The sequence below is a fragment of the Triticum aestivum genome, chromosome 6D (genome assembly GCF_018294505.1).
Source record: "Triticum aestivum cultivar Chinese Spring chromosome 6D, IWGSC CS RefSeq v2.1, whole genome shotgun sequence".
Lineage (NCBI taxonomy): Eukaryota > Viridiplantae > Streptophyta > Magnoliopsida > Poales > Poaceae > Triticum > Triticum aestivum.
Genome location: NC_057811.1, coordinates 29,979,363 through 29,991,787, shown reverse-complemented (window position 1 = coordinate 29,991,787; position 12,425 = coordinate 29,979,363). Strand labels below are relative to the sequence as shown.

The 12,425-nt window shown below is 45.1% G+C and overlaps 1 protein-coding gene across 1 annotated transcript; it reads right to left on the bottom strand.

Annotated features, from left to right (window-relative positions):
* Positions 1-2,086: 2,086 nt before the first annotated feature.
* LOC123140903 (disease resistance protein RGA2) lies at positions 2,087-11,511 on the bottom strand. Its single transcript, XM_044560166.1, has 6 exons — positions 11,347-11,511; positions 10,082-11,134; positions 4,713-6,837; positions 2,978-3,982; positions 2,726-2,877; positions 2,087-2,416 (listed from the first exon to the last, which is right to left on the bottom strand). The coding sequence occupies exons 2-5, from the start codon at positions 11,117-11,119 to the stop codon at positions 2,765-2,767; spliced, it is 4,281 nt and encodes a 1,426-aa protein (XP_044416101.1). The 5' UTR covers positions 11,120-11,134; positions 11,347-11,511; the 3' UTR covers positions 2,087-2,416; positions 2,726-2,764.
* Between the last annotated feature and the right edge of the window lie 914 nt (positions 11,512-12,425).

Here is a 12,425-nt window from a genome sequence, read left to right as displayed (position 1 = left end):
TCTTATAACGCAATGCAGTGCATACAGGGCATTCATTCAAATTCTCGTATTCACCGCGGTAGAGGATACAGTCGTTAATGCATGCATGTATCTTCAGAACCTCTAAACCTAGAGGGCAGACAACCTTCTTTGCTTCGTACGTACTGGCGGGCAACTCGTTATTCTTCGGAAACATATTCTTCAACATTTTCAGCAAATTTTCAAATGATGAGTCACCTACACCTTCCTGTGCCTTCCATTTTAGCAAATCCAGTGTGCAGCCTAGCTTTTTCAGACTATTATCGCATCCTGGATACAACGACGTTTTGTGATCCTCTAACATGCGATCCAAATTCTCCCTATCCTTGTCAGTTTCGCAGCGTCTCCGTGCATCAGCAATGGTCCGACCAAGATCATCAGCGGGCTCATCATGTGCCTCTTCTTCACCTTCACCTAACCCTTCCCCACCTTCAGCATCATCCTCCATGAAAGTATCACCGAAATGATCATGATAGTTGTCATCGATATCATCCCCTTCTTCATCTTCTTTCATTCTAACCCCTCTTTCTCCATGCTTGGTCCAACAATTATAGCTTCGCATGAAACCGCGCCGAAGCAGGTGCATGTGAACCTCTCTTGAGGAGGAGTAACCCTTCTGATTCTTACAGACAGCACATGGACAGATAATAAAACCTCGCTGCTTGTTCGCATTTTCCACTACGAGAAAATCTTTCAAACCCGTAGTGAACTCGCCGGAGAGTCGGGGACCGTACATCCATTGCCGATTCATCTGCATTATTATTATATAAAGTATATAATTAACCATCATGCATTTGTTAAACTAACTAGCTAGAAATAATACAAATTAAACAATGAACTACACACATGCATATTTTATCAATGACACATGAAAGGTTCAAGTTGCTAACCGCGATCGCGGAGGAAAAATAAATGAGAAAGCTCAAGTGTGGCTCAGACACTTCATATCATGTTTGTTTCAGGCTCTCGGGCATTTCATCGAACACCTTGTGTGCATAGGAGGAACCAAAAGCAAACCCACCACCCCCTTCTGAAAATTGTGAAGTGAGCTGAGTGAAGTGAAGTGAGCTGAGTCCTATATATAGGGATGGGCCTTTAGTCCCGGTTGGCCTGGCCAACCGCGACTAAAGGCCTTCGGGGACCTTTAGTCCCGGTTGGCCAGGCCAACCGGGACTAAAGCCCCTCTCGTCCGCCAGCTGGATGGGCCTTTAGCCCCGGTTGGCCTGGCCAACCGCGACTGAAGGCCTTCGGGGACCTTTAGTCCCGGTTGGCCAGGCCAACCGGGACTAAAGCCTCTCCCGTCCGCCAGCTGTCGACCGAGCGCGCTGGGCCCAGATAGTTGGTCGCGGGTCTCCTCCCGAACCGCGACTAAAGGCCCCTTTTGTCGCGGTTCGATTGTTTTGGGGACTAATGGGGGCGTATGGAAGCCTCTTTTTCTACTAGTGTACAAAGCCTTTGCCCACAAGGAGTTTTGAAGAATTCAAGCATAATCTCAACTTAATGAAGCTGTGATTAAGGGAGGGTGTTAAACATGCTATGGTGCACCCGGTGCATAAGGCAGTTAGGATAGATAGATAGAGATAGATTATTTTCCTTTCTCTCCAAGTTCTATCTCTTCCTTGAATATCTCTCTCTTATGTAATCTCAACAATGTATGTGCTATGGTTGGGAGGTGCGCCCCAACTCTATATAACACGAACCCGTCGGCCTCAATAGGCTAAGACGTTTCCAGCTATCGCACACATCCAAACAAAGCGTAGAAGCTGCAGATCAGCAAACTTGTCGCGCAACGCACCAGCGAATGCATCCATCAATCGCTGAACTGCATGGCGTCTAGCCCTGGGATGGAACTACACCACATCTCGACTAAAGAATTTATTCATCAACTTTGCGTCCACAACTGATGGATGAAATTCAGAAATAGTCTCAATGCAGCTACACTGCTTTATCGTCGTTTTACTACTATTGGGAACAAAGATGACTCTGTTTTACTGCCACTGCTCCTCCTCCTCCTCCTACTACCACTACCACGGGAGTTTGCATGAAAAAGTAACACTCGGGATTCGCCTTTCTGTTGTTTTTTCCATTACGAGATTCATCAGAAGTCCAAGACATACATCTGACATGTAAATATACAGGACTGCCTGCCATCATGTTTGAAAAATTCTTCAGTTTGCACCAACTCATTGATGGAGACTACACATAGGCCACATTGCTGTTTTTTCAGCACATGAGTACAGATTACATGACTACATTTGTCTTTCACAAATAGATAGATGACCAAAAAAATTGAACTTCAATTCAGTCTGCAGCATCAATATAAGGCTCCATTGCCACAGCTACTCTGAATTCGTGCATTGAAAAGCTCCAGACTGCAGGATGGAGGGCTTCCCTCTGCCTGATCAAACCAAAGTTTTTGTTGTATCAGATAAACGACCCCACACCACATTTTAACATATATAAAGAATTCCGTTCCGTGCATATATAGTTTAGCTGCTAACTTTATTGTCCAGATCACGCATGCTATTGATTAAATAAACGAACCAAGCAGAGTTTCAGCTAATAGATACTAACGCTTTGCTTAGCGCATTGCCAATATATATCCAAGGGAGTTAATCAGTTAAAGATTATCAATGGGATTAGTGCTATATGGAAAGAACAAACCAAGAAGAGAACAAGACTTGAAGCACATCATGCACAGTAGTACCTAGAATGAAGCTGGAAGACGCGGCAGAAAGAATTTCTTTTAGTTCATGTTCTCTTCCTCTGATGTTCTTGTCTCTGCTTCTTGTTCCTTGTCTTCATCCCCTGAGCCTGATGCGGCTACTTCATGATCCTCCTCTGTGTACACTGGGCCAACTAAACAAGTGAAACAACAGGAGGAAATAAATATGAAAATTTAGCGGACAGAGCAACCAAACAAGGAAATTAAAACGTAGGAGCAGATGTGTTAATTCACCTCCCGATTCAGATGACCTGCTGGTCAAGAAGTGTTGCGACAGCATATCCCTCACCCTGACAGCATCCTCGTTTTCTAACTGGCGCACTTCCTCGCAGTAATTCCCCTCCTTAACGCTCGGCATGGCTGCATCATCCTCCATATCTATGACTATGTTATGCAACATCAAGCAGGCGCAGATCATCTTAGGTAGAGTTTTCAGATCAACTGGCCACCATGGCAGGTACCTCCATGTGTCTTTGAACCTTGCTAGCGCCTTCAGCGCACAGGTTGTGGCTGCGGAGTGTCTCCTATTGAACTCCGTCATGGAATCTGAGAGCACTTCCTGGTAAGGTGTGAGTAGCCACGGGAGAAGCGGGTATCCTGCATCACCAATTATGTATTCCCCAACTTCTGATCCATCTAACGCTGTCTTCAGCTTGCTTCCATTCAGGCAAGCACCTTTCTCACACTCCTCAAAGAGTCCAGACTCGTGCAAAATGCTCAACTGGGTCATGCTATCTGCCAATTCAGACCAAATGTTCAAGAACCTCATCTTTGGATCAACGACCACTTGCATTAGAATGCTATCATACTTCTCATGGCTCCAGTTTGGTCCAAGTGGGATGTGAGTTGTATAGATGACGCCGCAGCAGTTCTGCATATTGTGGATCTTGTCAAACATTGATTTGATCTTATCCATTTCACTGGAGTCTGGCCAGCGCAAGTGGTGGCTTGCTTGCTCGCATATAGCATCAACGAAACTCTCAGTTACCAAGAAGATGATTGACTCATTGACACCAACAGAGGATTCTAAGGTCTCCGGCGGCTCGGTAGAGTACAACCTTCTCAGAGCAATAGCAACTCGATCTTCTAAACACAGTGCCCTCCCATCAACAAAGGTATAGCTGTTCATATCTTTCAGTGATGGCACGTACACCAAGCTGCATATGTAGCTAAAGGTTTTCTTCGTAATTTTGAAGACGGACTCAAATCTCTGTGCATCCTCAAAAGAAGATAAGCTTCCTGCATTAGAAAAAAAAGGAAAAAGTACTTATGCAATCCATAACTTGCAAGGCAAGAGCTTAATGTCTTTTTTTTAGAACCTGAAAGAGCTTAATTGTCACGGTATTAACCTAGGGTAACAAGTAAAAATAACAGATATTTAGTGCATCAAGGAGTGCAATCAAATCAGAAAGTAGTCCCCGCAAAAAAAATCAGAAAGTAGTATTGGTCAACATGTAGCCATTATGAAATGATAAAAAGTTGATTGTGTACTGTCCTTGGAGAAAAAATTAGTCATATATTCTTATTTTACCAGAAAATGAAGAAGGGCTGCATGTATACGTTAGAGAAAGAAAAAGAAAGGATTAAACAAAGAATCTGACAAAAGACACGTACAACGCAACCACGTCCAAACTACCGTGGATTAGCTACAAACGTGACTAAGAGATGCGGTGCCAGCCTCACCCTACTGGTGAATCTCTTTGAAGATGTGGCGCAGAATAGATTGAAGGGAATTGACCTCTTTGTTGAAGACACTGTTTTTTGGCTCCATCCAACATGATCTACTCATATCTACATCACTACAATTTTTATTGTCCTGCTCTAAATGGGTGTTATCAAAGGGAATGAAGACATACAGAATGCATTTAAATTCCAACATATATATGAACGAAAGGTACAAAATAAAGATAACATGTCAAATAAACAGAATAAAAGGACAAACAAAGATGAAAGAGAAATGCTAATTTACCTCTAGACAGGAAAGAGCGGCTGACATTTGTCTCCAAGTTGTAGGGGGTAGCTGTGTACAAGACATACCATTTCCTTGGATTATCTCCTTCATTTGAGTACGCTTTGACATGCTTAACATGTCTGAACTTGTCCCACTCAGGGCCAGATTTTCCTGCAGCTATGGAAGCGAGCAGTGCTAGGCTGCAGTATAGCTCCAAATGCCTTGGGTTTATACCTCCCATGTATTCTGGGATTGTCTCCATCTCTAGATCAACCAGCTTGAGCCTCTGGAGTACAGGAACACCCTCTAGCACCTTCAGCTTTGGGCAGGCTCTGATGGTAAGCTTCTGCAGTCTGGGAAGGTTGGTGACCCTCTCCAGATCAACGTTTACAATAACTTCCAGCTCGACCAGCGACGCAAAGTTCTCCAGAGAGACAAGACCCTGGACATTTTGTATGGATAATTCTTCCAAAGCCTTTGCCTGGGAAGCAAGTCCAGGAGGAAGACACTTCAATTTGCAGTGCTTTAGCATAAGTTCCCGTAAGACCGGAAAGGCTTGCACATGCTCCTCCCACTCCCATTCCTCCCATTGCACCATTCCTATTAAATTCATCTCACGCAATCTCTGAAATGAAGGGTGAGGACTGTGGTGATGGTAGGACAGCATGAATTCAGATCCAACACGCTTGATGGCTGGAGCACGATCGATCTGAAAGAACTCCAAATAAGGGAGATGACACAAGCCATCAGGAAGCTGTGTGCACCAAGCCAGGTCATCGATGAATATAATTCTCAAGCTCTCGAGGGGCACAAAGGATGACGACATCAGCCATCCAGGGGGGCGTTCGCCAAAATATCCTTTGATATAAAGATATTCTAACCTGGGCGGAGGGCAGAGCTCATCAAACACCTTCTTGATTCGTTGTTGCTCTTCCCCGGAGACAATAACCTCCTCTTCAATAAGCCCATCGTCTTCCAATCTACTACCACAAGTTAAGTATAGTCTGGCAAGATACAACTTCTCACAAAGCTTTGCCTTTGATGTGGACGAGGAAGCAATTACATTCTCCAATCCGTCGAGTCCAAGATCCTTGAGCCGAGAAAGAGGACCCAACTCTTCCAAACTGCACCAATCACCATCCATCCTGGCTGGAAACCCACGTAATACCCTCAAATTTGTTAGAGCAGAAAATCCTCTAGGTATGCCATTTATACTTGTTTCAATGAAGTTAAGATATCTTAGCTGCCCTAACTTCAAAATGCTATGTGCAAGTTTAACAAATTGTCTGCATCCTCTAAGGCTAATGTACTGTAAGAACTTCATCTTCCCAATGCTATCTGGCAGACTAGATATATCTGTTTTTTCTAAGGACAAGTACCTCAGGTGCTTGAGTTCATGCAATGATTCAACCAACGCAGCATGTGCAGAATCTATATGCAGAGTCCGCAGACATGGAAAATTTACCAAAGAATCACCGGGCTTCATATTTATGTGGCCAACTGATATAAGTGTTCTCAATGTATTTTGTGCTTCTATAGAGCTCCAGTCCAACCCATCTTCCGATGATTTGCTTTCTATAGATAACCGAAGAAACTTATCTTCCCTAAACTTGTTAACAACATTAGTATCTCCAGCTGCTAGTGCCTCATCTCTCGCCACAAATTGAGCAAATGATCGTACAACATCATGCATGTTGCAGACAGACCGATTAACGTACTGTGTATCTGGCTCTATAAGGTTCCTCAGTATCAACTCCTTATAGTACTTTTTCCCTAGTTCTTCTAAGTCTTCTGAGGTTCCATGAACAAATCCTTCACTAATCCACATGCCAATGATGTTTTCACTATAGAACAATGCAGTTTTAGGGAGAAGGGAGTAGTATAGAAAACACTGTTTGATGCAAGAATGCAAATCTTCATAGCTTAAATACACTGCATGGTTTAGCTCTTCGGGCATTTCAGATACCGACCATACAGAGTCATCTAGAACCATCTTCCACGCACAATCATTTGTGTCTTTCTGACACAGGAGTCCTCCCATGACTTTGATAGCAAGAGGCAAACCATCACATTTTGCTACAATTTGCAATCCAATTTTTTTGAGCATATCGACTTCACGTTCATCTGTCTCACTTGAGACTATCTATAAAAATGGTTTAAACAAATAAGGTCAAGTACAATAGTGATTTATTAGTGTCTAGTGTTTAGTTTAGTACATATAAGCTCATTAACAAAAGAAAACAAATCAAGGACCTCTTAATGTACTAAGTAAACGGGGTTGCCAAATGAATGAATCGATAACCCGAGACATTGCTATCAACCAGGATACCTAGCAAGTGAGCGATCTAACACCAAACATGCTCATCCAAACATGATGCTAAGTTTCTTTATTTTTATCTAGAATTATTAATCTGTACAAGTCTACCGTCTGTAGTGCTAACCAAATTACACCCTTAATTGCATGGGAGAGTCATGGTAGTCAGCCATACATCTTCCAAAGGTAGTGAAGGATATTACAGTACAAATATCCGCACTTAGCAGATGGAGTCATATTTGTTAATCCGTATATGAATACACAACAGCATGCAAAGGGTTTCATCTTTATGTACTCCCTCCGTTCCTAAATATAAGTCTTTTTAGAGATTCGAATATGGACCACATACGAAGCAAAATGGGTGAATCTTCACTCTAAAATACGTCTATATACATCCGTATGTAGTCCATATTGAAATCTCTAAAAAGGCTTATATTTAGGAACGGAGGGAGTATGTAGTAACTTTCTTAAGGAAAACTATGAGGGATTGTACAACGTCGATATGGATCAGAACTCGCATCCACGAAGGCATGAACCTGGTTGTGGCATAGTACAGACATTCTCCCAACCAATTGTTATTCATACAATTTTTGTTCTAGCTCACCAATTTTTGCTAACGAACATCGAATAATGCTTCATTCTGAGCAATATATTGTTCCATCAACAGAAATATATTTTGTATTAGATTAGCAGATCTTTTGTTTTGGCTGATTAACGTTTTAGAGTAAATTTTGTACCAGTTGATTAAACTTTCATTCCAAATAACAAGCAAAAACAAAATGTTCAGCATATATTCTACTATGCACTGAAAAATGTTCAACATACATTGCAAATTAATCTAGTTCATTATCTTTGATTCCACTGTACCTTCTTATTCACATCTTATTCCAAAGTGCAGGCTAGAGAACATCTAATATGTTTGTATATATTGATAACCATAGTTCACTACTGGAATCCGCCACTTTATCGAAAAAGGGTTTCCGCCCGCTTTGTATTCCAAAGCAACCAACACCGATACAAGGATCGTTGGGGCGAACAGCACATCAAGCCCAAAAGAAAAAGAAGAAGAAACAAATGCCAACAACGGCAGCTCGACAAAGCGCGGATGACCCGCCACCGCTACACCCACCAGAAACAGACCACCACAACCTAAGGCTCCGAACCACCGCGTACAAAGCAGCACCTCCAAGAAGGAAAGCAACGCCGACGACGCTGCTGCCCGGACATGTCCTAGGGTTTCCCCGGCACGCGGAGGGAGGTGGGGGATGGATATCACCGACACCCTCCAGAAAGGAATGGTGGCACCCGCAGGTGTCACCGCATCGGAGCCGAAGACCGGCAAGGATTTCTCCCGCACTCCAACCCCACCGCCCAATGGATCGGAGCCGACCAGCCAGACCACCGCCCACCACCATGCGCCAACGCAGTAGCGCCGCCACCCACGCCGCCTCACTACGAACACCACCACGAGGCCAAGAGGACCGGAGAGAAGCGCACCACGACGGGAGCAGCAACACCGACGCCGAGCGGGAGGGAACCACCTCCACCGCCGTCGTGCGGGAGGCCCGTGCCTCCGGCACCGTCGCGGTAGCCGTCCGGACGCGGCACCGGGGCATGTCGGGCCACCCCTGGCCCAGCCAGGCCCGAAGCGGACCCGTTAAGCCCCGCCGGCCACGATGTAGCAGGCCGGCGTCGGCGCCGCCAGCGCCCAGCCACTCGCCGCGTCTCCCCGCCTCCCAGAAGCCATGCCGGAGACCATCCCCGCCGCCGGCCAGCCCAGGCCCAGATGGGGCCCGAACGGCCCAGATCTGGGCCGAGCGGACGACGCCAGATCACGCCGCCGTTGGCGGTGGGGCCGCCGCCCAGCTGCTCGCCTGCAGCGCGCCATGAAACCCCGCCGCCACGCCAAACCGCTGCCGCCTAAGTGCACCCCCGGGAGCAGCTCCGCCTGCGCCGGAGAGCGACCGGGAGGGGAAGGGCAAGGAGGCCGCCGCCACCAGCAGCCCCGGGGCCAAGCCGGCCGCGGGCGCCGGTGACGGCGGCGGGAAGGAAGAAGGGAGGGGGGGGGGGGCTGGAGGGAGGAGGGAGGACGCGCGGCCGGTCGCCCGCGCGGGGAGGGGGGGGGGGGGGGCGACGCGGTCGCGAGATCTTCTCAATTTATTCTGCAACGTTACTCTGAATTCTGAAAGTCTCCACTTTTCTGAGTGCCCGATAGTTTGCCGAGTGGCATGGCTGTTAACGCGCCGTTCCGTCTGGGCACAATTTTGCTGAGTTCCCCTGTGGGCGGCACTCGGCAAAGATTTGTGTGTTCGCCGAGTGCCCGTGAAAAAGGACTGAGCAAAATAAACTTTGCTGGCAGCTGTGCAGCGGAGTGGTGTTTGCCGAGTGTAGAACTTGGCAAACACATTGCAGAGTTATTTTTTCAGTCTTGGTAGCTGCGGTTTCCAGTATTGGTTCGAAAAGTTACTTCAGGCTTTCTAAAATATTGTATTTTGTTCCTATTACAAATATTCCACAATGAGCAACATTTTGTTTCATGGACACAAATTTCGTTCCATATTGAATGAAAGGGAAGGGTAAACCTACTGAACACTGAATCCTAGTCTAATAAGAATGTATGAATCCAGACTTGGTACAAATCGAGGATCCAACAGGGCTTATCCTGTTCCGATCACAGCTGCTGCCAAGCTGTAGGCTATCATCTGCTGGCTTGGGCTTGCGTCTGCTATAGTGTATTCCCCACTTGACAACTTGTGTGAGTAAAAGGTGATGGACAATACGGGCATTCTACTCGCACTCCTCATTTTTGTGCTCAACTCTAAATGTACGTCTATTTGATTTACCTCGGAAAATGATACATGCAGGAATATATATGGGCATGAGGTCTAGTGTTGTGGTAGTGCGGTTGTCCAGTTTTATCAACCCATATTGATTAATAACAAAGCTAGTAATTATTAAGCATGAAACGTGTACAGTGGGTTTTCTCTTATTGCATGATGAGTGCTTACTATCTCTACTGCAAGTTAAGCATGAAGCTAGTAATTATTAAGATGCATGGAGTTTAGTTACTCACCTGTTTCTTGAGCAAGGACCAGGCATCCTCCTCTTCTAATTTTTTCACATGGTGGTGAAGCACAGCTTTCATTCCTTTAGCTACACTTTCAGCTCTTGTAGTGACAAGGACTCGGCTACCTTGAGCCACAGTATTAGCCAAGGGTGTTTCAAGCACATCACCCCATGCTCTATGGCTCCACATATCATCTAGCACCAGGAATAGCTTCTTCTCTGTCAAGGTAGTGGTAAGGATTGGCTGAAGCACAGCCACAGCCTTTTCACCACCGTGTACTCCCCCAGCGAGTGTGATGATTGTCCTGAGCAATTCAACCTTGTCGAAGTCCTGGTTGATGCTCAGCCATATGGTCTTGTCGAACTCGGCCTTGATGGTTTTGTCATTGAAGATCTTCTGGGCAAGAGTGGTCTTACCAATTCCGCCAACACCAACAATGGCGACCACCATAATGTTTGTGTTGCCCTCCTTTTCAGTGAGCATGATCTCGACCAGCTCTCTTGTGTCTTCTTCGATGTTCTCTCCGACTATACCCAACCGGTTGAGCTCCCCTGCTGTCTCACGGCTGGTATTCCTAGAATGAAAGCCGTGGACCTTGCAACCACGATCCTCATAGGAACCAAGATTGATGAAGCTAAAAGCAGCGGTTCGCTCCTTGATGGTGTCGAGCCTCTTGTTGAGCGCCTTGATGCGGGTGCCAATGTCGTGGGCATGGAAGGGATTCCGCATGCAAAAGAGCAAGGGGTTAAAGCACCCAACATCAACAGTGGACGGACCACGCTCGATGGCCTTGAGCTTGCAGAGGTCGAGGATGTCAGCAGCTTCGTACAAGGCGCGCTTGAGCTGGGCCACCATCTCTTGCACACTCTTGTCGGTGATGTTTCTCTTATCAACATCGGTGAGGAAGTTCTTGAGGTCCCTAAGCTTAATGTCCATCTTGTCGATCTCGTCTCCGACTCCAAGTAGCATTTGCAGCTCTTCACTCGCCATCTCCGTCAGCATGTTATGCACGTAGGATGCAAAAGCATCCAGCACCATCGCCATTTTCGGTGCTTTTTGCTGCAACAAAGATAAACCAACATATCATCCCCACCACTCGTTGTAGCTAGTTAAGCTTACCAGCAAAAAAGGAAGGAAAGGGCAGCACTAGAATGCTAACATGATTGATGAATGAGTTATAAGCATGGTTAACAACAAAAATAGGCAAACTTAAGGCACCTAGATAGGTAGATGCAAGCAAAGCCAGCTAAACAGTGGAAACCCAATATTACCTTCAAGATGGATGGATGTTGGGATCCTGCTCTGGAGCTACTTGTAAATAGATGGATGGACGGAGCACTGTGTATATAAGACAAAGGGAAACTAGCACTCTAATATTATCATGTTAGAAGATTACATGCAACTTGTATGCGCATCTCTGTAATTATACAAACAGGCCCATCATGATGTGTGAACCGATCCATCCACATGATATATGTTGGTAGTCTCTACAATTATATGACCCTACATCTAATCTTAACTGATTAATTAGTGGTGCCAGATCAATCAGAAAGTCAAACGTGTCCAGGATGCATGCACGTGCACGATACCGTATCGTCTTGTTAGTCTAGATGTCATCGACAGAGCACCATGACAATGGAAGCTGAACAGCACTAGCTTTAATCAAGTATACCATCATGGCATGCACCATGCGGGCATGAATAGTTTTCCTTTCTCTGCAAAAAATTCAATAGGAGAAGATGCTGATCTAGCTTTTAATTAGTTGGTCAATGGTACAACTGACGCCACATCTAATCACTGACCAGTAGTATATTCAGAAGCTAGAAGTCACCGCTCACCAGCCAGTTGGTAGATACCACTGAAAAATATGCATGGCAGGCATATTTCATGCCTTGACATATAGAAGTTTAGAACTTCACTAGAAAAATGCTGAAGTGTTGTTTACTACTACTACTCTTAGCTGTATAAGATATATTGTTTAGTATTCAATTATGTCAAGTATATACTTGTATGCCATTTTTTGTATGAGCCACTCGCTCCATCAGCAACTGAAAGGTTCATCATTTCAAGTTTTCTTGGAAGTTCTTATTTTCGTTTTCCAAATATGAAAGTTGTTGACAGCTAAAAAATTAGTTAAAATACATCCAGATAATAATTTACTATGAGAGATTCACAAAAATGCAAAATGCGCGCTTCATTAATGACTATCAAATTTGGTATATTTATTCATGACGTCTGTAAATATGCTATTCTACTCTTACGTGCTGGACATTTGTTTGTTATCGTTCTGAAAAATATGAACCTAATGCCATGCAAATGATAAACCTGGTCCACAGAAAAAAATGAATAA

Bases quoted from the DNA above. Each gene is read 5' to 3' on its own strand.
- LOC123140903 (XM_044560166.1), bottom strand. From the start codon at position 11,119: ATGGCGATGGTGCTGGATGCTTTTGCATCCTACGTGCATAACATGCTG. The intron at 6,838-10,081 runs GTGAGTAACTAA...CCATTTTTATAG, and splicing joins GGTCCTTGCTCAAGAAACAG to ATAGTCTCAAGTGAGACAGA. The intron at 2,878-2,977 runs GTGAATTAACAC...TCACTTGTTTAG, and splicing joins CAGGTCATCTGAATCGGGAG to TTGGCCCAGTGTACACAGAG.